A 25,879-nucleotide genomic window follows, 5' to 3' on the forward strand; every position below is an offset into this window, starting at 1 on the left:
ATTTTCTTTCACGATGGATGCCAGAGCTACACCAGAGTCTGCAGTTAGGAACAGCTAGAGAACTGACGGTCTGAGCTAATCCAGCTCCTTGTATTGTTTAGGATCATTTGGGAAGTAAACCCTTTGCTCATTTCACTAAATGTATTAAAGAGATTCTGGTGCATTGATGCAGAATCAGCCGTGATCAAAACATAGCGTAAAGAAGCAAACATGACATCAGGACTTTTAAGCAAATGTAGATGTTCGCTTAAAAAAAAACACCTACAAATGCATCAAAGCCGCCCTTTTGCTCGTCTCCTCTAACTGAAGTTTTCAATTATTTTGTTAATTATCTTTGATTTTGGCAGTTTTTGCCCTCCATCCATGGATGGAGGGGAGATGGTGTTTGTAACGGGATCATCGCAGGATTTAATCTGAGAAAATACAAAAACGAGTCACATGTCTCTTCACATATGTGTCGTCTATGTGGCGAATGTGTCATACGTGGTCTTCTGTGCGTGTGGCGTCTATGTGAAAGTGGTTTTGTTGGACAGAGGGTGAAGGGGATTTCAAGCAAAGTGAACAATAGTTTAATTTCTAACATTTTTGGCCAGAAAAGAATGAGAGAATATGCAAATTTTTAAAAAAATCCCACTTCCCACTTATATCTCACTTCACCCACAGCAAGGAGAGAAATCAATTATGTGTGCCAGTAAAGCTCCCTGGTATGGGATCTCAAAGGTGCAACAAATGTTTGTGGGAATTTCTTTGTGACAAACTTCAGGAGCCTCCTCTGACGGCTAAATCTGTCTTTCCTGTTTGTATTGGGGAAGTTTTGGTGAGCACACAAAATGAGTTCTGACTAGCTAACTTAATATATGAGTGCAGGAGGGGCTGTGTGCGTGTGTGTGCGCGCGAATGTGGATGCACTTCGCCCCCACATGTTACTGCAGGAACTCGGCTACGCCTTGCTGCCTTCAGATCAGCAGAGGGTGTTAGCTTCATCCAGCTGCCACCTCGCTATCTGTCCTCTCCATCAGCGCCAGTTCCCTTTTCTCTCTTTGGGTTTGAAGAGAAATGACACTTGTGAGACAAACTGTCATCACAGCTTTGTGTCCATATGTCAGTATAAAAAGCCCAGTCATCCATTTCAAAAGTACAACTGCGCTGGTTCTCTTTTTCCTATTATAAGACAGAGTTAACAGCATGTGTCCTCCGAGTCGTTTGATGGTGTTGAGTAAGATTGTGGCTGAAAGACATGTCAGATTATGACAATGTAGGAAGATATGAACGTCTGAGCTAAAATGAAACGTGGGAAAACAGGAATAGGGCTTATGTCGAGATAGCTTCTACCCGTATGTGTGTGTGTTTGTGTGTGGGGTCCCCTTTTCACCTTAAAGACAGAATTACTCAACCAGACGAGATAGGAGTCATAAAGCATCCATGACGCAAGACCAGTCAAAATGAGATGTTTTTGGTGACATCTGCTGACTGAATTACAGGAGTTAGTGGAAAGACAGCCAGTAAAGTTTGAGTCATTAAACCTCAGGGCGCTTCAGATGGACAAACTGGAATCAAATTTTCATTTCACACGTTTAGCACTTTTCAGCTTTGCTCCCATAGATCGGGGGCGTCATGCGTCTCGTTTTAGCTCACGGACCACAAAACAGCCCAATTTGATCTCAACTGGGTTAGACCGCAAAGACTATTACATAACAACCTGTATGGAAAAAACCCACCCGTCTCAGTTTATTCTTTCTTTGAATAAAGTCTCCTGAGTCATCCATTCACAACAGCGTTATAAACACACACGCACGAATTGATTGATTGATTGGTAATTTATTTCAACATGTGAACAATTTACAAGTACATTTAGAAAAGAAAATAAGAAAGAAAAAAATACTATACAAATTACATACAAAAAAACCGTTCTGATTAATTTACATGTTGAAAGGGAAGAAGTAAACACTTATTTAATCCCACCCCTTTGCCATAAATTATCAGTTAATATTTAGTCAGCTTCCTTACTGATATAATTTGTAATAAAATAGTGAACAGATTTCTGATATACTATATCCTATAATATCACATCATGAGGTTTTTTTTGTTGTTGTTTGTTTTTTAAATAGAGACATTGACTTAATTTAAATATTTTCCTTTAAATCTTTAAAAAATGTGATTTCAGCTACACTCTTCAGGTTTTCCACAAATGATGAGACTGCTGCCATTTTCAATTCACTGATATTGATTGATCTCTAAGGGAAACCCGGGAAACATATAGAGATTTCTTAAATAGAAAATAAAGTTAGGGAAGCAAGGTTGAGATGAATATATTGGATGAAGGATGTTGAAGTAGAAGCTGTCAGGCAGGAGGAAAAAAGACCTCAGAGAAGATGTATGTAGGACATGTGGAGGGTTGGTATGACAGAAGAGGATGCTGGGAATAGATGATATATATGGTGACCTCTAATGAGCTCCGCCGAAGGAAAAAGTGTTTTATGTCTTTGTGATTCAAACTATTCAAACTGATAAAGAACAACACATGACATTTCTGTGGAAACTAAGAATAGCACCCAGGTGCTTGTGTGAACACCTGTGTTAAAGCAGATGTTTTATCATTCAGCCGTGTGTTAATTCAGTGCCAAAGAGGACAAACATCAGCAATGATCCATCTGTCTGGGAAGAGTTTGAAGACCATCTCCAAATAAATTGAAGTCCATCGTTCTAGAGTGAGAAACATTATTCACAGATGACACCTGCCAGTCTTCCCAGTCTACATAATTCAATTTATAAGTAAAATTCAGAGAGCTGTGTGTAATAACACTGTAATAATACGCTGTGCTGCTGTTCATCTGAGGGGTTTTTATGTGTTGATATGTAAAACCTTGGAAATGAGGGTGTTAGCCCTCACACATCGCTGATGGTTCACACTGGTGGTTTGAAGGTGAGGTTTGTGCAAACGTTAATCCCGTTCGTATGCTGCGTGTTTTAAATCTTTATGATTTAGTTGATGCACTAAACTGATAATGAACAAAGAAATGGAAAAATATTTGAAAGAAGCTGTTTGAAGTCAGAGAGAGAACGTATGAAAAGCAGGGTCGGTACCAATAACAGAAAACAGATGCTTATCTGTCAAAGTGTTAAACTTGTGTAATAGTTGTGATGAGCTACAAACTGAGATTAGCGTTGTTTACGAAACATTTGGGTTTGTGTTTCTCTCTCTGTCTTTTTTTTTAAATTTCTATGTAATCAGGTTTATTTAGTAATTAAATTGTCATTACTGTCATTAAATATTATTGTTATTATTTATTTATGTGTTTATTTTGGTACTCATTTTTAGTAAATAAAAAAAGCAAATGAGCAAAAATAAAACGTTGTCATTACATTATGAATTTCAAATGGTACATTTATTTACTGAGCTCCTGTTTGTATTATACTTGACTTTTTACTATGTCTTCTATTTTGTTATTTTTTTTTAAATGAAAGTTTATGTTTTATTCTATTTAATTGAGGTCCTTTCTTTTGCGTGTTTTTTGTGTTTTTTTTCCCATTATGACCATTTTTGTCTTTTAATATTTTATGATATTGTGTTGACCTGTTTTGGCCGCTGTCACACGGGAATCTCGCATCTTTTGTTATCTTATTATTAATGTTTTATTATTTATTTTAGGTCCGGACGCCGGATGGTGAAATAGCTTGTAATTCCTGCTGTTAGCCACCCCCAAGATGTCCTGCAGATGGCGCTGTTGAGACGCGGTTGATGCCGCGCGCAGACAGCGGTTTGGGCCGACGTGATGCGCGGGGTTCGTGTAAAGAACACAGTGGACCGGGGCGGGAGGCCGTGCGGGCGTCTGCTCCTTGGGTTCGTGGAAATCGAGTCGTCACTGCCTGAAAACACGCGCTGAAAAGGCGCTTCCTGCTCAACAATAACTTGCTACCTTTGCTGTGACTTTTACTCCGGCGAAGATCTGAGCATGCGCACTTATGTATGGGACGGGGAGGACATCACGGAAAATCTACTAGAAGCACCACAAACGCAGAGATTTCGGCTCTCCGCTGCACTGAAACTGCACGACGTGGGCGGCCCGTGACCATGCCTAGAGCGGCGTTAATATGCGGGACGACCGCCTGACAGGCCTGGCCCGGGTCTGAGCCGTTGCCGGGAGGGGAAATTTATTTCTTCATATGGGAGCAGCATGCGGGAAATGGTCGGAGGTTGCTGCGTGTGTTCCGACGAGCGAGGCTGGGCTGAGAATCCGCTGGTGTACTGTGATGGACACGGCTGCAGCGTCGCCGTTCACCAAGGTAACATTAGCTGCTGTTAGCGTGTGATTCCCGGGCAGCCGGAGCGGCTCTAGCTTGCGGCCGGAGGCGTTGGTCCTCCCTGCCTACGTGCGTGTTCTGTGTTCGTGCGGGAGGGGCGGGTAGGTAAGCGTGCTGTTGTTGCTTCCTCTCCGCACACTTGATTGATCGCGCAGGGCCGAGCGGCGTGACACCGAGCCCGGATGGCGCCTCGAGGTCCGTGCGGCACGCTGCGACGCGTTCGCGAGGCCGTGTTCGTTCGGACAGCAGCGCGTGTCCACTTGCTTTGTTGCATTCGAGCGATTTGAAGTGGGACCCCACGCAGGATGGCTACTCTGAGTGAGGATCAGCCCTCTGATCTCAGTGATGCTGTGACGGTGTTGGTGCACAAATGTGCCAAAAAACAAAACAAAAAGAAATTTGCGCCCAAACTGAAAAAGTGCAGAAGATTCTGATCCAGAAACGTGCTGATGCAGGAGGCTGATTTCAGGGCTGTCGCAGTCAAATTAAAGCTTTATGTCAAAGTGGAATGAAATAGGATTATAAGGTTAATCCGATCAGGATGACAGCAGCACCTCTCACCACTGACAGGGACAGATGTTAAACTTAGAAAAAGAAAAGTTAAAACATGAAATCATTTTCTATTCATCTGTTAAAGCAGGATGGCTTTGCCAAGTGTCAAGTCACTGTTATCTTGAGTAGTATTCTTGGACAGGTACTGCCAGCTTTACTAGTATTTATTAAAGTATTTATAGAGCTTGGCAAGTCGTTTCAATCATAAAAAGTAAAATATTATTTCCAGAAAACGTGAAACTTTTAAACATCCACTGTTAAAGGTACAAGATGTTGACCCTCAGGCTGTTCAACATCTGTCCTGTGAATGAATGAATGACTAAATGTGCATGTTTTCATTTGTACCTGTAGTTTACATTAAAAGACAGGTGTGTTACCGTGCGTTGGTCCAGTTTGACACTCCTTGTGTGTTTGTCGCAGCGTGCTACGGCATCGTGCAGGTGCCAACTGGCCCGTGGTTCTGTCGGAAGTGTGAGTCACAGGAGCGGGCGGCACGTGTGGTGAGTACGCCAACACGAATGACACAATTTATCCATTCATTCCTGCTTCACCTTCACCTACAAGCAGTCTGCCTCAGGTGTACTGAGCCAGCTTGTCCCTGACTGATGCCCTAAAGCTGAGTTAAACGAATAAGCTGGATTCCTGTGTGAAGCTGCCTCAGGCGAGATTTAAACATTTCCTACCTTTCTTAAGTAAAATCTAACATAAAAGAAATGTACACATTAACTGAAACTGTGTTTATTATTAAATAATAACTTTCAGTGAGGACGTCCCCTCCCTTCATGGTTTTTTTGGACTAGTCTGATTTTAGTCTTTTCATTTAAATTCATTTTTTTTTTCATATAACATCAACTCACAACACTTCCCACAGCAAGGTGCTTTATACTACACGGTAACAACCGTATAATATAAGAGCAAAAACGCCACAGCTAACAGATGATCCCGTACGAGCAGCATTTGGCGACGGTGGGAAGGAAGAACTCCCTTTTTAGGGAACAGACCTCCAACAGAACCAGGCTCAGGGAGGGGCGGGGCCATCTGCCATGACCAGTTGGGCTGGCGAAGGGAGAAAAAGAAAGAAGAAGATCGTAGAGGATAAAATAGAAACTGTCTTTGCATCTGCAAGAGTTAAAACAGATTTTAACTTTGATGTGTCACAAAAAATTATCAGCTGACTCTCCTGATTCTCCTTTTTACAGTCTGTGGACAGCAAGAGCTGTTTGATTCCTTCTTTACAGATATATAGACACCAAATAAGGGCAGAGCTTGTTAAAAAAGTGAGCAAAATCATAGGACACGACAACATGCTACTCTTAATTTTTCAATTCAATTCAGTTTTATTTATATGGCCGCAAATGACAACAGCAGTCGCCTCAAGGTGCTCAGTACTCAAAGGTAAAGACCCAACAATAAAGCCTTGAGCCCACCTATCAGCTGTCCTCCTGTGTGTGGAGGTGGTTACAGCTCATGTGCACATGTGCTGCCTGCAGAGTGGAGCTGAGTAGCGACAGATGAAGTGAACTATAAATTAAAAAGCTTGATGACAACACATTTTATTACAAGAAGCGCAATGAAAGCCATAAACGGAGGCAGAGATATACAGAAAAGCTGATGTCATAGGCGTAAAATAAAGCCTCTGAACTGTTACTTCCTCTATATTATGTTAGCTTAGCACTGCATCGAATAGACTGACCCACTGTTTCCTGTATCTGCTCTAACGTTTGGAGTCACGGTCAGACAGACATCCACTCCAACAAGCTCCGCTCTCTCCCGTGTCTCCTCAGAGGTGTGAGCTGTGTCCCCACAAAGATGGCGCCCTCAAGAGGACAGACAGCGGAGGTAAATATCACCTTGTTCCCGCTCACTCTTCCCGAGCGCGCATTTCCGCTCGAGTCATTCCGAGTCTTGTCGTATTGTTCATCCGCTGCCAATCTCTCCTCCAATCAGGCTGGGCCCACGTCGTGTGCGCGCTCTACATCCCCGAGGTGCAGTTCGCCAACGTCCTCACCATGGAGCCTATCATCCTGCAGTATGTCCCACACGAGAGATACAACAAGGTAGGGATGCACGCTGTTTGAGCGGGAAAGTTGGATTAGTCTACAGCATCAGATCCAGCCCCAAAGATAAGCTTCATCAAACAGGAAAGTTTGAAAGTAGAACTAAGGGTTTACTTTGGAGTTTATTTATTTGTTTGTTTGTGAGGGTGTGTTGTTGTTGTTGTGCTCTTGTAAAGTGGTGACATTTCAATCCTTCGGTAAAATCGTTTCCTTGTTCATAACTCATAAATGGCTGCAAACTCATTCATCACACGGATTTTTGCATTGTTTGTACCTGCAGCTAAACAGGTAACAAAGAACTCTTCACACCACACGACCCCAAACCAGGTTTCCTCCAAAGAAAACAAAATATTCGTTCCACTTCTAAAATAATTATTCATCTTTACGTCCTCTCTGACGTCTTTTCCAATGCTTCAGCTCTGGCCACCTCCACTACTTCCACGATGCTAGTCTGGACCAGATGCTTAATCTCTCTGAGTCTGTATCATCACCTGAAACAAATAGTCTTGGACTGCCTATGAATCCTTAGAATATCTTAATTTCACATAATCTAGTCCAGAACTCTTCAGGTAATAAAACTCGATAATTTTATTACCTGACTTCGAGGCGTAGAGTGAATTTCTCCTTCTTGTAGTTCACCAGCAGTTCAGTATTTCTTTTTATCCAAGTATAAATAAGAATATCTAAGAAGCTAAGAATAACAACAAAGTCTCATCATCCATCCCTTGATCATTTTCATTTTGCTAATAATATTTATATTAACAATCTATTGTCATGTCAGTCTCAAATCATGTCCCATGTTCTTCCTGAGATCTGGAAAACCTTCCTGAGCCAAGTTCTTGATCAGCAGAGAATAACACTTCGTCCCAGCGTTCAAAAGTATCTAAATGCTTAGAAACTGTAGGAGCTTCTGTATTGGGTCTGAACGGCCCTGATAGAAGACGACAGATGTAAGGTCATCTGGGGGGGGGCCACTCCCATTTCTTTCCGATCCTGCCAGTAAAACGGGGTCTTACCAAGCACAGCTTCAGGTTCAGTCTGAGACTGAAAGGCACATTTAAATATGGGTCCAATTTAAACATTCAAGCCACTTTAATCCAGATTAGATCGAGATGAGCAGTGAATAAGACTCTGCAGATGACAGTGGGGCTAAAAGATGCTGCTCAGTGAAGGTGGGCTTCTCTAAAGGGCCACACGTCTCAAGTGTTTGCTGATTTAAAGATTTAAACGAGGTTTTTTTACCTCTGCATATGAAGTATTTTGTAATCCCCAAAGCTCCGATCTAAATTAATGGAGAGAAGAACTAATAATTTCCATTGTTACCAGGACCTAAAACCTGTATCACCAGGCACATTTTAATTAAAAACAAACAAACAAAAGTTTGTCAATAACCCAAAATAAGATTTAAAAAGTTTTCTGATACAGTTTGATTTAGGCTCTCCGGCTTCTCATCCAATCACAGAGAAAAATGTAAACACATCCTCTTACCTATGATAACGTGTAAAGCTGCACCCCTGAAACTGGCACAAGGTGACCCCACAAACCTGAGTTTGATAAACAAACACTTTAAACAGGTAGAAGAAGTCAGCAGCAGTAATCAGTAATACTGAAAATCCTCAGCAGTATAAATACACAGAAAGCTGCATCTGTGTTTACATATATGAAACACTGCTAAACAGGTTACGCAACATGTATCACACGGTGTGTCAGCAGTCATCAAAAACATAGAGAGTACTTTCAGAATGAGCAGTGAAGCAGAGGGAAAAGAGAAAAAGTGTCATCTCCGTCCTCAGTCATGATGCAATGCAGCAGACGACACGTGGGACACCGCACGGCTGCTTTCCTCCTTAACGGGAAAACCAGTTTTGCTTCACATCCCCGTTCTTCTCTCCACCTACACGTCCTGTACTAACCCGGAGCTCAGCGTGGCAAGGTCACGCCTGTTCTCTGGAGGCTGCTGAAAGCCTTTCTGGGAAATGTGGGAGATTTTGAGCTGTAGTAGATGTGGCATGTTTAGTAAACAGCAAAGCACATTTACCATAAGTGCAAAGATTCAAAAATACCCTGAAGTGATTTGTGAAAGTTTTTCTGGTTTTCACATCAAAAAGTATTGATTCCTCTTGGAGTTTTGACTGATGGTAGAAAAAGAACACGAAAAGTTTCTCATGATTTGAACTTTTACCAATTACAAAAAATGTGAATAATTAAAAAATATTCTTCATTAAGCTTTAATTCAAGGATTTAAAAAAAATTGGAAATGAAAAAACGTGTTAGATTGCCGAGCCGCTCTCCTGTTTTCAAAATTGTTACGCAAAGAAAAACAGAATGCAGTTGAATCATTTACAGATTTAAAATTTAAAGCCTGGGTTTGAGCGACGACGAGCAGCGACAGCGTGCTGGATGCTGAGTCACACAGAAAGGTCATTTTGAATGTGAGGCCACCATTTTTAATTCTGACAGCACATTTTCATTTCATTCATACTTTTGGCATCTAAGTCAACTAAGTACTCCAAGATTATAGCAGAGTAAATATAAAGTGAAAACATAAAAGTTTGTCTTATACTTTTGAAGGCAAAACGTTTCCTCTGCTTATTATCAGCTCGTGAAAGGAGCTTCTTTATCTGATCAGTCTTATTAGCTGACTGTTTCACACATTTAAAAAAAGCTTGAAAACATACTTAGAAGTTGTTTTCAGTATTTAGAAGTTAAAAAAGGTAAAAAAGAAACAATCAGGCTGTTACATCTTAAAGTAGTTGTACCTGTTTAGCTGATATCTGTCCCTGTTTTTCAGCCGATTAGTTATTAATGAATGGGTTAAATCGCTCTTTGCGGTATGTGAAAGATGTAAACTGTGATTGTGTGATGATGTCACTCTGCACTGCTGTTTCATGCCTCACAGTTGTTACAGTGTTTCAGTAGTGATACATTAATAGCCCAAACAGTCGTCTGTTGTAGGAGTGTTGTCTCTGTGAACTACAATGTTTGCAGATGACACTGTGACCTGTAATGACTGTAGGGAGTAGGGCTGCTACGATTAGTCGACTAGTCACGATTACGTCGACTATCAGAATCGTCGACGACTGATTTAATAGTCGACGCGTCGTTTGAAGCTTTGTAAGATCCCAAAAGACGCAGGAATAAGTAGTAGGATTTAAGAGTGTAATAACGGACTGAAACTGAAGATGGCAGCACTGCATGTACAAGGATGCCAGCTGCCGTTAAACCCCGAAGAAGAAGAAGAATTCATAGCTCGGCCCAGCTCATTTTCCAACAATGGCGGCAGCTAGTTAGTTTTAATATTACTCTTATTATTCTTTCTGGGTCACAAAATAAACGTTTAACATATTTTCAGGCGAGAATGTAGCTGTGTAAACCTCAAATATCTGCTCAGTTTATCAAGACACCACATATTTTCAAAAGCGCTCCAACGTTTTCGGAGACGTCTGTTAGCCACTAGCTCGATAGCTAGCTCGATAGCTAGCCGGGGGCTAGGCTCACTAGAGCCGTGAGAACACCGGACTCCTGGAAAATCGTTTTCAAACCCACCGCCGTCTTTCGCTACTCAGGTTAAACATTATTAAGTCACTTAGATAACTTAAAAATGTTATTGTTTGGCTTTTTGTAGTAGAGACTGGTGTCAGTGGTGCTTTTTGACATCTTCATCCTTTGTTGAATGAAGATGGATGTTTAAAGTGTTTTCTTTTTGCATCGTTTTATATTGTTAAATATCTCTTACCAGAAAGAGTGATGGTAATTTTGCTTTACTCGGCTCAGGCTTGTTTTCTGTGTTCTTCATGTATAATTAATGAATGCTGCAGATCGGCTGTTAAGATTCAAAGATAAGAGGACGTGAAACACATAGACTCACGCTAGCTTTTGAAATTTTCTGCTAATGATGTTTTTCTTTCTTTTTTACTTTGCACACAAACAGTTTAACCACAGACTAGTTTCAGGCGGGTACAGCTTCAACGTGCATCAGCTCTCTGGTAACTTTACTCTCTTATTTGGGCTTCCCGATACTGGCAGAAACCATAATCGGGTCTTTTGGTCCGTATTGAGGATTACAGGAATATTTAACACAGTTACTCACTGGCTTTGTGGATTCATTAAAAAGAATAAACTTGCCTTTGAAGTTAAATTATATTTTCAAATGGAAAATTGAGAAAATTGAGACAAAAGTGAAGGGATCTTTGGCCCTGTGCACCACCACAGTGGTGTATGTGATTAAAGTGCAGACCTTCATCTTCACATTAAAGGCTGTTGCAAATATTTTGCATGATTTTTTAACACTTGGATGAAAGTGTGTAATCCGTGGACATCACCATATCTATCCTTGAGGTATTCTGCTAGGCTTTTACTGCAGCCACCTTCACTTGCTGCTTGCTTGTGGGTCAGTTTTACCTTCAGTAAATGGAAAGCTGCTCTGCTGGGTTAAGATCAGGTGGCTGACTTGGCCATCAAAGAATGACCCATTTCTTGAGTTGCTTTTGCATTTTGCTTTCTTTGCAAAGTGCTTTCTGAGCAGAGAGTGCAGCCCTGTACGCTTCACGAGTCACCCTGCTGCTTCTATCAGCAGTCACGTCATTAATAAACAGCCGTACGTGCCAGTGTCATAACACTGCCGCCATCGTGTTTGACAGATGATGTGATGTGCTTCAGATCATGAGCTGTTTCTCTCTTTCTCCGTACTTTTCTCCTCCCATCGTTCTGGTACGAGTTCTTCTTGGTTTCCTGTGTCCAAAGAATTTTTCCAGAACTGTGCCGGCTCTTTCAGATGTTTCCTGGGAAATTTAATCTGGCCTTCCTGCTCTTGACTTGGTTAATGTCTGAAGTTTTTCTTGTCCACTTTAGTCTTCTGTGGTCTTTCAGGCTGTTTGGTGTTGCTGAGCTGGCCATTGCATTCCTGTTTTAATAAGAAAGCACCAGATTGTTGCTTTAAACACTCCTAAAGCTTTTGCTACCTCTTGGATAGGTTTATTTTTCAGTGCCTCCTTTACTTGAAGCCACGTTTCTCTGGATCAGTGAACAGCTGCAACACTTGGAATCAACTCCAAGTAAATTTGTCATTTGTCCAATTAATTTTGATCCTCTGAAAATTGACGAATGTCAATAAAAATGTATGCAATTCCTCAAGAGCTTATGCAATACTTTTGTTAACTTCCTTTAATTAAAGATGAAAGAACTTGTACCAGATCTTGGTTGTTTGATTGCACAACAATTGCACAACACAAAACTGTTCAGAAGACATCTGCAGTGTGTGCAGCAGAGCAAGCCTTTCAAAGCAAAGCACATTACAAAGAAATCAATATTTGATTCATGGACTGAGCAATCTTGCATTGTGCGTCGTTTAGATGCTCTGTGTGTGTGTGTGTGTGTGTGCGTGCCTGCATATAAATGTACATGTGTGAGTGTTTGAGGGCCCGGTTTCATATTACTGTGTCAGCTACAGTAAATTGCATGCAGCTTTCCCCCGTCAGGGCCATTCATTCAGCCTTTGCTGCCCGCATTCCTAGACAACGTTACAATGGACACTGAAAACTCGAGAAGCCACTCTTCCTTTTACATGCCCGGTGCAGTTATGTCTCCGGCCTTTCATTGCACAGCAGACATCCTCTGAAGGGAAACAGAGAGCTGAGTAGGATATGGAGAGAAGGAAAAAGGGAGAGAAAAAGGTGAAACAGAGAGGGCCGAAGTGAAAAGGTAAAGAGCCTGCTGTTCCTTTGTCCCACACCTGTTGCTAGGCCTCTTCTACCCCCCACCAGTCGGGCCTGCTCGCTGAGAAAAGCTGAACAAGAAGTACAAAAGCGGCGTGTGTGTTCGTGCATGCGATTGTTTGCTTTCGGGGGCTCGAGTGCGTATGCTTACATGTCTTTTGGAGACGGGCCGATATGAGTCTTTTGTCGCGTCAGCGTATGCTCCGCGGCACCCTGAAGTTCGTTAGAAACCACCTCACTTTGGTGCAAAGAAAAAGATTAACGGGAGGGTGAGAACTCCAAGCGTAGCGTCTGTTTCGAAGCAGATTCAGAGCTGTTTGCAGACCGATCAGTGTCAACTTTCTTTACAACATCCCCAAACATCTGGTCGACAGTTTCTCTGTAGAAACTGTGCTCTGTTTGAAAACCTCATCTGTTGTCTTGACAAGAAAAACTTCCTGATCATCTGCACTGCAGCTGCAGCCGGACTCGAGTCGGGGAGTGTTTCATCTCCGCTGCACCGCAATCACAATAGTTCATTTTAATGGCCGTCAGACGGGACGGCTTGCTCTGCTCGTGCGACAGATGGAAAAGCAATCCGGCACCTGTTGTTGATAATAATAATGATGATTGATGTGTTTGAGTCCCTGCATCTCCTGTACTCTCCGTTTGTGCTCTTTCAACAGACTTGTTATATCTGCGAGGACCACGGGAGGGAGAGCAAGGCCGCCTGCGGCGCGTGCATGACCTGCAACAGACAGGGCTGCAGACAAGCGTTCCACGTCACCTGGTCAGTGTTAAACTCTGTGTGTGTGTGCGTCTATGTGAAAGTGTGGGGACATCAACATGAACGAACAGTGCGTGAGGACCGAGTGTGATAAGAAGCAGGTCAAGGGTAAAAACGTTTATTAAGGATTATTTTTAGTTAGCCGACTGTTCCCATTAACCATGTTTAAACCTAGAAAAGAAACAACTATGACGAAGTTTTAAAAAGAAATCATAAAAAACAGCACTGTGTTATTTTCAATACGACCTAAAACTATGGGGTGAGACCGTAAAGTCATCAGTAAAGTCTTAATTGAAGTCACAGATCAGGCGATGCAACGAGTAATCTCTTCATAGACTTTGCACCACTGGACTCTTTTTTTTTTGCAGGCTGAAGGGTCGCCCCCTGCTGGCCGTTAGAAAGAATGCAAGTTTAGGGCACATCTCCACTGGTGGCACTTTTTTTTGCTCAGCATATGATTAATATTGTGGGCAGGACTGTGATGGTTAGCACACACCAAGAAGGTCCTAGCCTTTTTGGGCACTCAAGCTTCTTTCCACAGTCCAGAGAGAAGCATATTAGCTGGTGACGCTAAATTGGCCATAGGAATGACGTGAGTGTGAATGGTCGTCTGCGTTAGCAACCCGTTCGCAGGGACCCCGCCTCACACCCTAACTTGGATATCATGAATGGGTGGTGATGACTTTGTGTGCTAATCGAAGCAGGTTAAAGTTTGTCTTGTTTCTCTAAGTATCCTGTGTCATATCATTTTTGAAAATAAGGCCAAGAATAGAAAAGATATTCCGTCTCCAATTGCCAAGATTGAATACGGGCTCATATGCTATGTGTATTTGGCTGCAGCCTTAGTTTACTCACACAGACATTCTGGGCTACAGTTGGTTTTTCTTCATTTACAGTCTTTTACCTTTCATGCTGCTCATCTTGCTTTTTGCCGATATTTTGTTTCCTGCTACAACAGAAAGATGATTTATTTAAAAGTAAATCCCGAGACACTGACAGGCTCAGATTTTAATGTGACATTCGATCAATCTGGCGACGATCGGTGACTGAAGCTCTCAGGTGACTCGGCCAGGTGTTGCCGCCTCAGTCCGTGCATGTGTGCTAACTTGGCTCTCGTGTTTCATCTCCTTTCCGACCCTCCGACACCCTGCGCTGTAGTGCTCAGATGGCTGGTCTGCTGTGTGAGGAGGAAGGACCAGAAGCTGATAACGTGAAGTATTGTGGCTACTGCAAGCATCACTACAACAAAATGGTAAAGAACATAATGACATCATACCCCAGAAAAGCCTTTCTTACTGCACTGCACAGTTAACAGCTAACAGGATTAATAAGGGCTTCTGTGCCCGGCTGTTTTTCCTCTAACTCAGCTCAAGGCAGCTAAATGATTCTTGGAATACGCCCGACCACAATAAATAATTCAGGAGATAAACCTCCTGTTAAGTCATTGGAAGTGCTTGTAGAGAACCTTTAAATGTCAAACTGTTGCTTTGAAATTTCAGCAGCTGTTAACTTTTTGTTTGCTGTTCCTTCTTTTGGACTTTACAGCAGAAGAAGTTGCGTTCTAGTGAAAATACAAGTAGCTCCTTCAGTCATTCCAGGGGGCGCTCCAGCTCTCCGTCACAGGAAAAACAGCACCACCACCACAGACAGAGGAAGGTAAGCACAGCTGTGGTCAGATCAGATGGCAGTCTCCAGAGCTGAAAACTACCAAAAGCTGCAGTTCCTCTAATGTCCACTTGAGGCTGTTAAAAAAGGGAATCAGTCAGATGTAGGCGCTGGCTGTGTGCTAGGCCTCACCTCAGCAAACTAGAGCCGCTAACTAGACACCTGCTGACTATTTTGTGAGCTTACATCACCCAGATGTTCCTTCCTGTTGAAAGGGCGTTTTTCCTCCCCACTATTGCCAAGTGCTTGCTCATAGGGGGTCATCTATTGCTGTGGTATTCCCTGTATTACTATAGGGTCTTTTTACAATATGAAGTGACTTTAGGTGACATGTTGTTGTGATTGTGATTAGAAAGAAAATGTCATTTTGGAGCATTTTATTGAATTATCAGACAAATAATAAGGTTTTGCTGTTAGGAACTGGGAAATTCTAGGATTTAATAATTTTGTAGCACTAATTAACAGGATGTGTGTGTCTGCAGCTTGCTAATATTAGTGGATAACTGTGCATTACAAAACTAAAAGTAAGAGTTAAAAATAGACTTTGTCTATTCATCGTCAGATTAATAAGACCAGCCGGTCTGATCCAGACCAGCTTGGCACACAGACGCTTTTATTTTGAAACGATTGAATAACAGCTGAATTGGCAAAGAAGCAAAGGATGAAATTTAATGCATTTTCTTCCTGATAAAATAATCAAATAAGCAGAGAGCTCATTTAGATTTTATTGCATGGGCGTGAGCAAGCTGAGCTACACTGTGTAAGCCTCACTGTCCTGAAGTCATACACCAGACACACCCAGTTATCCTACGCTTTCAACCTAACAGCTTCCATCTGTTCGCTCCTGGGGAACGTTCAGACATCACTCCCAGTTTCCAGGTGTCATCATTTCAGGCAGTGATAAGCTCGACCCCTTGACGTCAAACTCTAATCTGAATACAAACTATGAGCTCAGACAGTCTTAGATATCTGGAGGTACAGCCTGGATAAACAAAAGCTAACGCATTTAGGCGTACCCTGCCTCTGGTCATAAAAACCATATTATAAACTACATATGTGTGCACTCGAATAAACAATTAACCTAATGTGCACTTCTCAGATGGGGCGAGGTAACTCTGCGAAGGTGCGGTGCTCCCGTGCTCGTGACCCTATCATAAGCATGCAAAACTAAGCAGACAGGTGCACCTTCAAAGCCCCTGCAAGCTAACAGACTAGCTAACAGAGAATTCAGCAGACAGGAAAGATGCTGACGGCACACGGTTCCAGCTGAGCAGCTCTTTGTCAAGTGTGAAAAGAGACCCGCATGTTTTTTCGCCACCAGACAATTCCGGTCTTCAAAGAATCATTGTTGTTATCATTTTGATGTTCCGGCAGAGATATGGCTCCACAGTCAGGGAGCGGACGCTTCACGCAGTTGTTGAACTGAAAAAGAGATGAAGAAGAAAAGCGTGTTTCTTCCAGTCAAATCTCAACTGAGTAGGGCTGCACGATTAATCGTTAGAAAATCGCGATCTCGATTCATACTTATGTGCGATCTCATTTCCAAATGACAACGATTTAAAAAAAAAAAAAAAAAGACGACGACGACGATTGTACCGCATTTTGATCCGGGACGTAATCTGCATGAAAACAAGCGCTCACTCTTCCTGCTCAACAAATGACAAGGGCAGGAGCCTTATACCACGTGATACAGAAGCTGTGCCGTGTGATGCTAAAATTAGCAGGGAAAAAACAACGGAGCAGTGTTGCCAACTTAGCGACTTTGTCGCTATATTTAGCGAGTTTTCAGACCCCCTAGCGACTTTTTTTCTAAAAAAAAGTCGCTAAAAAAGACGTGAAAGACATTACAAAAAACAATAATTGCTAAAAGAAATTTAATTTGTAGTTCTAAATAAATTCTAAATGCATTTAGGACGTTTTTTGCTCACTTTATGTCTCGTCCACGATGTTATTTCTCTCTCCAACAACGTAGGTTACAATTACATTAGCATGACCAATTATGCAAATTAGGTGATGACGTCATTTAGCGACTTCTAGCGACTTTTAGGACAACCAATAGCGATTTTCCTTACTGAGGAGTTGGCAACACTGCAACGAAAAGAGCACGTCAGGGATGACGAGAAAGTGACAGGAGAAAATCTGTCCCGGTCAACCACCCAAACATCAATAACGGGAACCTTATACAGCGCTTCCCTATACCCGTCGAACTCCCGCAGGCACATAGAAATTACGGAGGCTATTACTTATCACCTGACCAAAGATATGGCTCCATCAACACTGTGCAAAACGAGGGATTTAGGAAAATGATCAACACCCTAGACAAACGCTACACAGTGCCGTCCCGCAACTATTTTTCTATTGTTGCACTACCTGCTCTATACACGCAGCGTCGAGCAACGGTGGAGACGCAATTTCAAGCAGTACAACATTTTGCGGCAACGACAAAACGTGAGACATTTGTTGTTTTTATGTTTATTTATTGTTTTTATGTTCAGTCTCAACTGTTACGAAGTTGATGTGCAGTTAATAAGCGCAATAAATATTTATATTGGAAAAGAAAATCGTGATCTCAATTCTAAGCCAAGAAATCGTGATTCTCATTTTATGCAAAATCGTGCAGCCCTACAACTGAGTTGTAAAAGCAAGTTTTGTTGCAGAAAGCTCGGTTTTATGGCAACCTTGGACGGGTTAAATATATGATCTAGTGTCGCATAAATGCTGGCGGCAGTTGTCGGATTCAGGTCTTGTTGCTGTGAACAGAATTTTGCAGGATTACATGTTAAATACACTTGTTTGCACTTTTTCGGTTGTAGGTTTTAGACTGACACAGTAGCATGTGTGAGACGGCTGTGTGAAGCATATATTTTCAGTCAACGTCTGGCGCTACATGATGCCATTTTCAGGATAACCCACTGTGAAACTGAATCTAACACCCTGCTTTAAAGCCAGTAGCAGATAGAAGAGACCAGTATTTCTTATCATTTACCTCGTGGCACCGAGTCATACTGATCGCAGGCTCGCTTGAAATCATTTATTTTAGTCCGATACGATAAAAATGGCTGTCTGGGATATTCTGATATAAAAAAATCAATCAGTAGTTTTTGCTGTGACAGAAAGCCAGACGCTTTTATTCAGAATAATCTTCATCAAATGCAGTTACAGTGATGCACAAACAGATTTGACTGTGCAGTTAGCGTATCCCTGCAGACATTGTTGTTGAAGCTATTATATTCCACTCGCTGCGTTTGTGTAATGTGCCAGTGTTGACTCTGCGGCCTTGATTCTAGGCTCAAGCTTGTGTATTTGTATGTGTGTGTTGTTGTTTTTTTCAGAGTCATAAAGACAAGATTCGGCAAAAGGAGCGCCACAAAAAGTCGAGCGACAACCTGAGCTCCACCGTGACATCCAGCGGCATAGAAAAGGTATCCGAGGACACCACACAGTGATTGAGAGAGCTGCAGTCTCAGTCAGTGCTTTAATGGTTTTGACCCGTCTGTGTTGGGACAGATTTCCTCAAGTCACCACAGCAGCAAGGACGGCGAGGGAAAGTCCAAGAAGCTGAGCTCGCACGGTCACAGTCATCGGAGCAAGAAGACCGGAAGCACCGGCAAGAGCTGCTCCTCATCGTCCTGCTCCTCCAGTCCGTTCAACACAGGTACCACACGAAGGCTCGATTTCTTCTCGAGTTCAGATGTGATCGATGCCCGTGCAGCCCGGTACATCGACAGTACAGTTTGAATTATTTGTATACGCTTCTCGGTAATCTAGCCGAACGATATTTTATAATTACAGTATAATTTGTAGTAAAAGTCGCACGTCGTCTTCCTGCCTGCTCTACATCGTCCCCGGCAAATACAGACCAAAAAACGTAAAGCAAACCGAGTTTTAGTTTTAGTTTGATCTTCATCCAGCCGTGCTGTGGTTCTGTAGGACGGACAGAGCAGCTGGAAACTTGTGGATGAGGTGGAGTGATGCAGGACTGCTGCTGGCTGCCTCTGTGGGAGGAGAGGCTGCTGCTCCACTAAGATGTAACAGGGATGATTGCATCATCTTGGCTGTTGTTGTGTTGTTGAGAAAAACAGAAGCTCCCTGGGATTTTTATCCCCACACGTGCCCCTAAATTCAATTTACGTTCAGCGAGGATCCATTTCTGTCTCGAATATGAGAGAAACGCTCGCTCTGCAGAGTCCTGCACCAGTTGGTTTTCTTTCAGTGGCCTCGTACTTTTTAAATTTTAAAATATGTAAGCAAGAAAAAACACTGTCATTAGTGAAGCTTTGACTTAAGCCAGTTTGTTTCACAGGTAAACTTCTAACTGGGATTGGTGGAAGCACCGTCATTGCCCTGTGCATGACCAGTTAGCTTCTCCTCTCTTACTGGGTTCTGTCGAACCCTGACGGAGGGAGGTCGCGTGGCCGTTTGTGTCGGACTTTAACTCTTTGTTTTTCTCCTTCAGGTGGTTCCCTGTCGTCTGCTCAGGAGTTTCATCAGTTCTTATCTTCTTCCCGACTGGAGCGTGAACATGACCGAGGAGGTGACGACCACAGCGGAGAGGAGCGCAAGGAACGTCACAGGAGACCGGCAGTCCAGGCGGAGGATGAGGAGGAGGAGGAGGATGAAAAGGAAGAGGAAAAAGACGAGGAGGAGGAAGAGGAGGAGGAGGACTGTAAATACCACAAGCCACCAGCACTGACCCCCGCTGAGGGCCCGCTAGCGGGGTCGCAAGGTCACGACAGGCCAGAGGGCAACTCCAGCCCTTTCGAGAACAAAGTCACCATCTCCACTTTCGGGTCCATCATGCGCATCACGTCGTCGTCGGGGCTCGGCAGCAGCAGCAAGATCCGAAAGATCTCCTCGTCGAGCGACTACAAACCCTCCAAATCTCTCTGCAAGCCATCCCAGCTGAGCACGCCGCCCATCCTGGAGGAGGCCGACCCGGAGGACAAAGCCACGCTTCCGCCGCCGCTGCCTCGAGAGAGGAGGCACCGCGGCAACAAGAAGAGCCGCCACGGCCCGGGGCGCCCGCGGGGGAGCAAGAACCGAGAGAGGAGGGGGGAGGAGGAGCACCACCACCACCATCACCACACGGCGCCGCCTCCCCTAGCCTTAACCTCGTCGCTCTATCCGAGCCCGTCCTCCATCCCCCACCCCACCTTCTCCTCGACGCTGCCTCCCACCGCCACCTCTTCCACTTCCTCTTCTTTCTCCTCCTCCTCGTCCTCCACTGGTAGTTTTTCTACAGGCCGCGGCAACTCGCTGCTCGGCTCTGGTGAGTCTGAGCGAGTGGGCGTGTGCGGTAGCCCTCTAGCTTCCTGTGTGTGGTGAAGGGAAAAAACTGAAGCGCTATCTCTTTGCACTTTGGTGCGTTTCCATTACACGCAGCAGCTTATCTCTGTATCAGAAACGCAGCGAAACAAACTCCTGGAATTAAGAATGAACGGAATAAGTCGACGTTTTCGTGGCAACGCTTTTAAAATATTTGTTAAATCTCTTTCAGAACGTTTGTGTAATCTGTGCGAGGCAGTGATATTGTCCTACATGGTGTTTTTGTGTGCGCCGCACGTGTCTGTAGTGCATTTCCTGCCCTACTTTCCATTTGATTGGCTCACGTGTTCCTCTTTCTGCAGTCATACGACTTCTAAGATGAAAACGACAAACACCTTATTTCCTTTCTTTCTTTTATGTCTCTCAGGCATCTACTCCAGTCTCAAGGACCCTCTCACACTGGGCGGGGGTGTCTGCAGTACCCCCCTTTCCCTGGGTGGAGGGGTGTGTAGCACCTCCTTGTCCCTGGGAGGGGGCATGTGTAGCACCCCTCTCTCCTCAGGACTCCTTCCATCCCACTCCTCGCTGTCTCTTCCACCAGTCAATGCTGTGTCAAACACACAGGTACGTCACAGAGAGAGGACGTGTGCTGTTTGCGTCAACAAAATTAAACGACACATGAAGTTTCAGGCCTGAGGATTATAGGAAAATTCATAATCATGATTTACAGTAAGCAGCAACGGAGGAGTCAGCCTCTGACTGTTTTTACTTGTAGAGCTGGTGCCAGCCTGCCTCCACTGCAGCATCTCTGTGGGTGCAGGTCAATGACTCATTACAGTCACTGGGTGCAGCTGGGGTAAAGAGAGGTGGTGCTGCAGAGTCAAAGCTGACACCCGCCACCAAAAGCCGACCGCAAGAGCCCCCGAATGATCCTGAGACAAAAGCAGCTGCAGACAGACACCAAAGTCCTTCCACACGTCTTCACTTTTACTCCCTTAGTTGTCATCAAAGTCTCTCTTTTAGTTGTCTTGGCTCGAACTGAAGCACACAGTTCAGGGTGGAACAGGGTGTGTCTGTTTCATAAGAAAAGAAGAGTGTTGTACCAGAACTGAGTGCAGCAGCGTAATCATGCACAGCGGCGCGGATACTTTCACCTCGCGTCCAGAGACATGCATGTTGGGTTCTAATGTGCACGTAGGTGTGAATGCGAGTGCGTCTGGTTGACCTGTGCAGGATGGTACCCTGTAGCCTATGACGGCTGGGACAAGCTGAAAGAAAGTGAGTGTGTTCATAAACAATGATGAGCGGACAGTAGGGCTGCCACGATTAGTCGACTAGTCACGATTATGTCGAGTATCAAAATCATCGACGACTGATTTAATAGTCGACGCGTCGTTTGAAGCTTTGTAAGATCACAAAAGACGCAGGAATAAGTAGTAGGATTTAAGAGTGTAATAACGGACTGAAACAGAAGATGGCAGCACTGCATGTACAAGGATGCCAGCTGCCGTTAAACCCCGAAGAAGAAGAAGCTGTGTCCCAGAATTCATAGCGCAGCCCAGCTCCGTTTACAACAATGGCAGCAGCTAGTTAGTTTTAATATTACTCTTATTATTCTTTCTGGGTCACAAAATAAATGTTTAATATATTTTCAGGCGAGAATATAACTGTGTAAACCTCAAATATCTGCTCATTTTATCAAGACACCACATATTTTCAAAAGCTCTCCGACGTTTTGGGAGACGTCTGTTACCCACTAGCTCGATAGCTAGCCGGGGGCTAGGCTAACTAGAGCCGTGAGAACACCGGACTCCCAGCAAATCATTTTCAAACCCACCGCCATCTTTCGCTACTCAGGTTAAATATATATAAGTCACTTAGATAACTTAAAAATGTTATTGTTTGGCTTTTTTTTAGTATTTTATTTGTTCCTGTTTGGCTGAGATTAAAGTTAGAGTTTTTACACAGCTGAATAAACGTCAAGCAGACAGCTGATTATCAGAAGTGTGAGATGCTCCAGAATATACTCCGGTGTCCTGTTATATTTTAGATAGCAAGGAGTTTATTAAACTTCACCAAAACAATCTGCAAATTTCATTTAAATTTAATAAACTATCATCTTGTCTTTATTTTTAGTTAGCACATACCTTAAACACTTAAAGCTGTAAGCTAATGATAGTTATATAAGAGCAGATGCAGCTGGTGCAATAAGCTGTAGTTTTACGTCCAATGGATGATGATCTGATTAGTCGACTAATCACAAAAATAATCTGTGACTAGTCGACTATCAAAATAATCGCTTGTGGCAGCCCTAGCGGACAGATGTGGAAATCATGAAGAATCTGGAACCACAATTGATTCTCGAGTTATTTTTGATAGATGTGTGTTACGTTTCCAGTAGATGGATGTTTCCTTCACAAAAAGATCAGTTTGGGGTTGTTTTTTTAAACTAAAATCCTTTCTTGATCATCTCCATGCTTTCTTTGTCAGCCAGATGTTGACGTTCGCTGTCTTATAGGTGAATCCAGGTTCCAGCGCCTCCTACAGCCTGACCTCCACTCAGCCTTTCACCAGCTGTCTCTCCACAGCCCTGACACTGCCGCCACTACTGAGCCAAGCCCAGACCTCACTGCCAGGTGAGAGGAAGCACTTCTTGGCTTTAGATAAGCTTCACAAAAAAACAAATCCTCTTTCAGAAATCCAACATTAAACGTGTTGTTGTTGCACAGTAAACGCGGCGCTTTGATGATGCTGCCTTTCAGTAAATGTGAGCGCACATGAAATTAAAGCGCGTCTGTTCCTTTTCTCAGAGTCTGACCTCGATGACTGTCGCTTCCCATGTCAGGGGAACTCACCGAGAGAGAGTCTTTCCTCGCAGTGAGTCGTTGCTTTTTTGTCTTTATTGTTATTTTTTAGTGTCAAATCCTGAAAACAACACATCATTCTTACACTTCACATTTACTGACTGAAATGAGTCAGCAAGCAGAGAGATGCATAAACCACTGGTGACGCATCATTCATCTGTTCAAATCATCACTCAGTTGATTTTTCCCTTTGTCATTTTTATTACCAGCAACAGGAAAATGCCAGCTGGTTAACAATCAAAGCGTCTATGTGGATAAAAACACAAACCACAGCCACAGAGGATGATTGGTAGTTTCCCGGCTTGGCTGCAGAAGCTGTGACGTGTCGCTTCTGACTTCCTGTTGACTTTATCCTCTTCCACGCCCAGGTCTCCGATGAGCTGTCTTCCTCTTCTGTTCGACCAGAGGGACGGGCTGGGCGCCGGAGTCAGAGCCCGTCCTGAGAACGTCCCTCCAGCCAGCTCTCACATTGATCTGCTGCTGGAGAAACACAGCAACGGAGAGATGGGAGTCAACAGTAAGTAAGGCCAGCGGGACTAGATATTGAAAAGTGTTATAGTGCATACTTGATGGACCTGCAGTTACTGTGCTGGTACTGTGTCGGACCCCTTTTTGCCTTCAGAACTTGTTTCGTAGCAAAGATTCAACGAGGTGCCATGCAAACAGAGATTTTGGTCCATATTCACAGGATAACTTCATGCAGTTGCTGCACATCCATGATGAGAATCAGCCTTTCCACCACATCTCAAAGGTTTAATGTCCAGAAATCGTATTTTTATTACATTACATTATGCAAAATCGTGCAGCCCTAGAATTCACTGTGTAACTGTGTAACTTTATGAGCAGCGTCCTCCTGAAATGCGCCAACAACACATCCTCCTCTCTGCCCCTTAATGCTCTCTGGTTGCTATGGTAACGCGTAAATATTTCTTTCAAAATAAGACACACAGCTACAACACGGGAAAAGACCCAGGGAAACCAAGTTAACGATAAAAACCCAGAAAACCATAAATTTCACACCCGAGCCTCAACTCTCGCGGCCCGGTACCAAACGACGCACGGACCGGTACCGGCCCGGGGGTTGGGGACCGCTGCTTTAAGCCACTGTGCTCATAAAAGGATGGAGATGGTCAAGAACAAGACTCAGGTATAGGCTGTGGTGTTTAAACAGTTCTCAGTTACTGACCCGTGGATAGATCCATATTTTCATGTTGTTCACGCCAAAGTCTGAGACTACCGTCTGAATTCACAGCAAATATCGAGACTCATCAGAGCAGGAATCGTTTTTCTAATTTTCTGAGGTGCAGAAGAGCAACCGAGGGGCTCTTCTGCATACTTTGGTTGTAACCAGGAGTTATTTCAGTTACTGTTGCCTTCCTGTCAACTCAAAGCAGTCTGGTCGTTCTCCTTAAACGTCTGGTGTAAACAAAGCATTTTCTCCCAGGGAGCTGCTGGACAGATATTTTCCTTTTCTTTATCATTCTTTGTGAACCCTGGAGATGCTTATGAGGGAAGATCAGCAGATCAACAGTCTGAAATACTCAGGCCAGCCTGCCTGGTATCAACAAAGTCACCTTAATCACATTTCTTCCTCACGCTGATGCTCAGTTTGAACCTCAGCTGCTCGCCTTGACCTTAATGCATTGAGTTCCTGAACTGGTGTACCTAATGAAGTGGCCAGCGAGTGTATTCTGTGCATAAAGGATGGACATAAACAGAGTGATATGCACAAGTTGCCTCATAAACTGCAGGAGTGCGTAAAATATTAGAACTTTACTCAGCAGGCTGGAGCACAGACTCGTGATGCGGAGAAATTAGACGAGTACAAAAATCATTTTTTGTTAACTGAAAGGAAAGAAGCGAATAAAAATGAGTAAATATCCAAAGTAAATTAAAATTAAAATCCAAGATGGTAATTACCGTGCTTCTTTGAGTGGTCTGTTAACAGTGGAGTATGGCGTGCTGTACAGTTAGCCGCACGGCCAGTCGTGTTATTTGTAAGAATCTGTTATTGGCCAGTCAGAGTAGCCACGCCACCAACTTTATCAATTAAAAAAATCAAACCAGGTGACTTAAGAAAATGTTTCTTCCAGCATAAAGCTGTTATGGAGGACCATGTCTACGGATCATTTCCTGCAGTGAGATGTAAACTGGGCATTTTAACACAGGAGCCTCAAGTGGCCATCAGAGGAACTGCAGCACTTTGCTCAGTGCTGAGATCTTTGAGCCTCTCAGAATCTTTCAAAAACAGATCTGAGAAAGAGAAAGGACTCTTTGCTTGAACCTTTCACTTCATTTTAAGCCAGAAATGTTGTGAACCTTACACGTAGACGCTGCCGGCCTCTGCGTGTGCCTCGCGCTGTCGTCAGATGATGAATGTACCTGTGTGAGGACAAAAAAAAGCTCAGCAAGAGATCAGATGTGCTCTCGGTTCTGGAAGCTGCTGCAGCAGCTGCTTTGTTTCTTTCTGCCGTCGTATTTCTGCTCGTCTCTCCGCTGAACCAGATTGCTCGCCGCCTCGGACATCATCAGCTGACACTTGCTTTCAAATCTATTATTTGCTCATTTTTTTCTTCCTACGCCCAGCACTGATGGCTTTTTATTTCCATGGTCGCTGCTCTTCTCTTTTTTTGTTCCCCCTCAGGTCTCATCGCGCTCAGCTCGGTGTATTTCTCTAAAAGGAAATAGCCCCAC

At 43.5% G+C, this 25,879-nt stretch overlaps 1 protein-coding gene across 2 annotated transcripts in view; it reads left to right on the forward strand.

The window, feature by feature from the left end:
* The first annotated feature begins 3,541 nt into the window (after positions 1-3,541).
* Positions 3,542-25,879, forward strand: part of LOC146516169 (protein AF-17-like) — a 34,472-nt gene continuing 12,134 nt past the window's right edge. Inside the window, exons 1-14 of one of the 2 annotated variants that reach the window (XM_085164095.1) lie at positions 3,552-4,284; positions 5,275-5,354; positions 6,639-6,693; positions 6,802-6,911; positions 13,291-13,394; positions 14,550-14,643; positions 14,937-15,047; positions 18,389-18,478; positions 18,564-18,711; positions 19,513-20,325; positions 20,749-20,945; positions 22,840-22,957; positions 23,132-23,198; positions 23,554-23,702. In XM_085164095.1, coding sequence (XP_085020221.1) covers positions 4,176-4,284; positions 5,275-5,354; positions 6,639-6,693; positions 6,802-6,911; positions 13,291-13,394; positions 14,550-14,643; positions 14,937-15,047; positions 18,389-18,478; positions 18,564-18,711; positions 19,513-20,325; positions 20,749-20,945; positions 22,840-22,957; positions 23,132-23,198; positions 23,554-23,702 — 2,245 coding nt within the window. In that variant the 5' untranslated portion in view covers positions 3,552-4,175. Of the gene's footprint in view, positions 4,285-5,274; positions 5,355-6,638; positions 6,694-6,801; positions 6,912-13,290; positions 13,395-14,549; positions 14,644-14,936; positions 15,048-18,388; positions 18,479-18,563; positions 18,712-19,512; positions 20,326-20,748; positions 20,946-22,839; positions 22,958-23,131; positions 23,199-23,553; positions 23,703-25,879 lie in introns of both variants that reach the window. The other variant, XM_085164096.1, reaches the window with a different exon arrangement.

The sequence above is a fragment of the Neolamprologus multifasciatus genome, chromosome 6, assembly GCF_963576455.1.
Source record: "Neolamprologus multifasciatus chromosome 6, fNeoMul1.2, whole genome shotgun sequence".
Classification (NCBI taxonomy): domain Eukaryota; kingdom Metazoa; phylum Chordata; class Actinopteri; order Cichliformes; family Cichlidae; genus Neolamprologus; species Neolamprologus multifasciatus.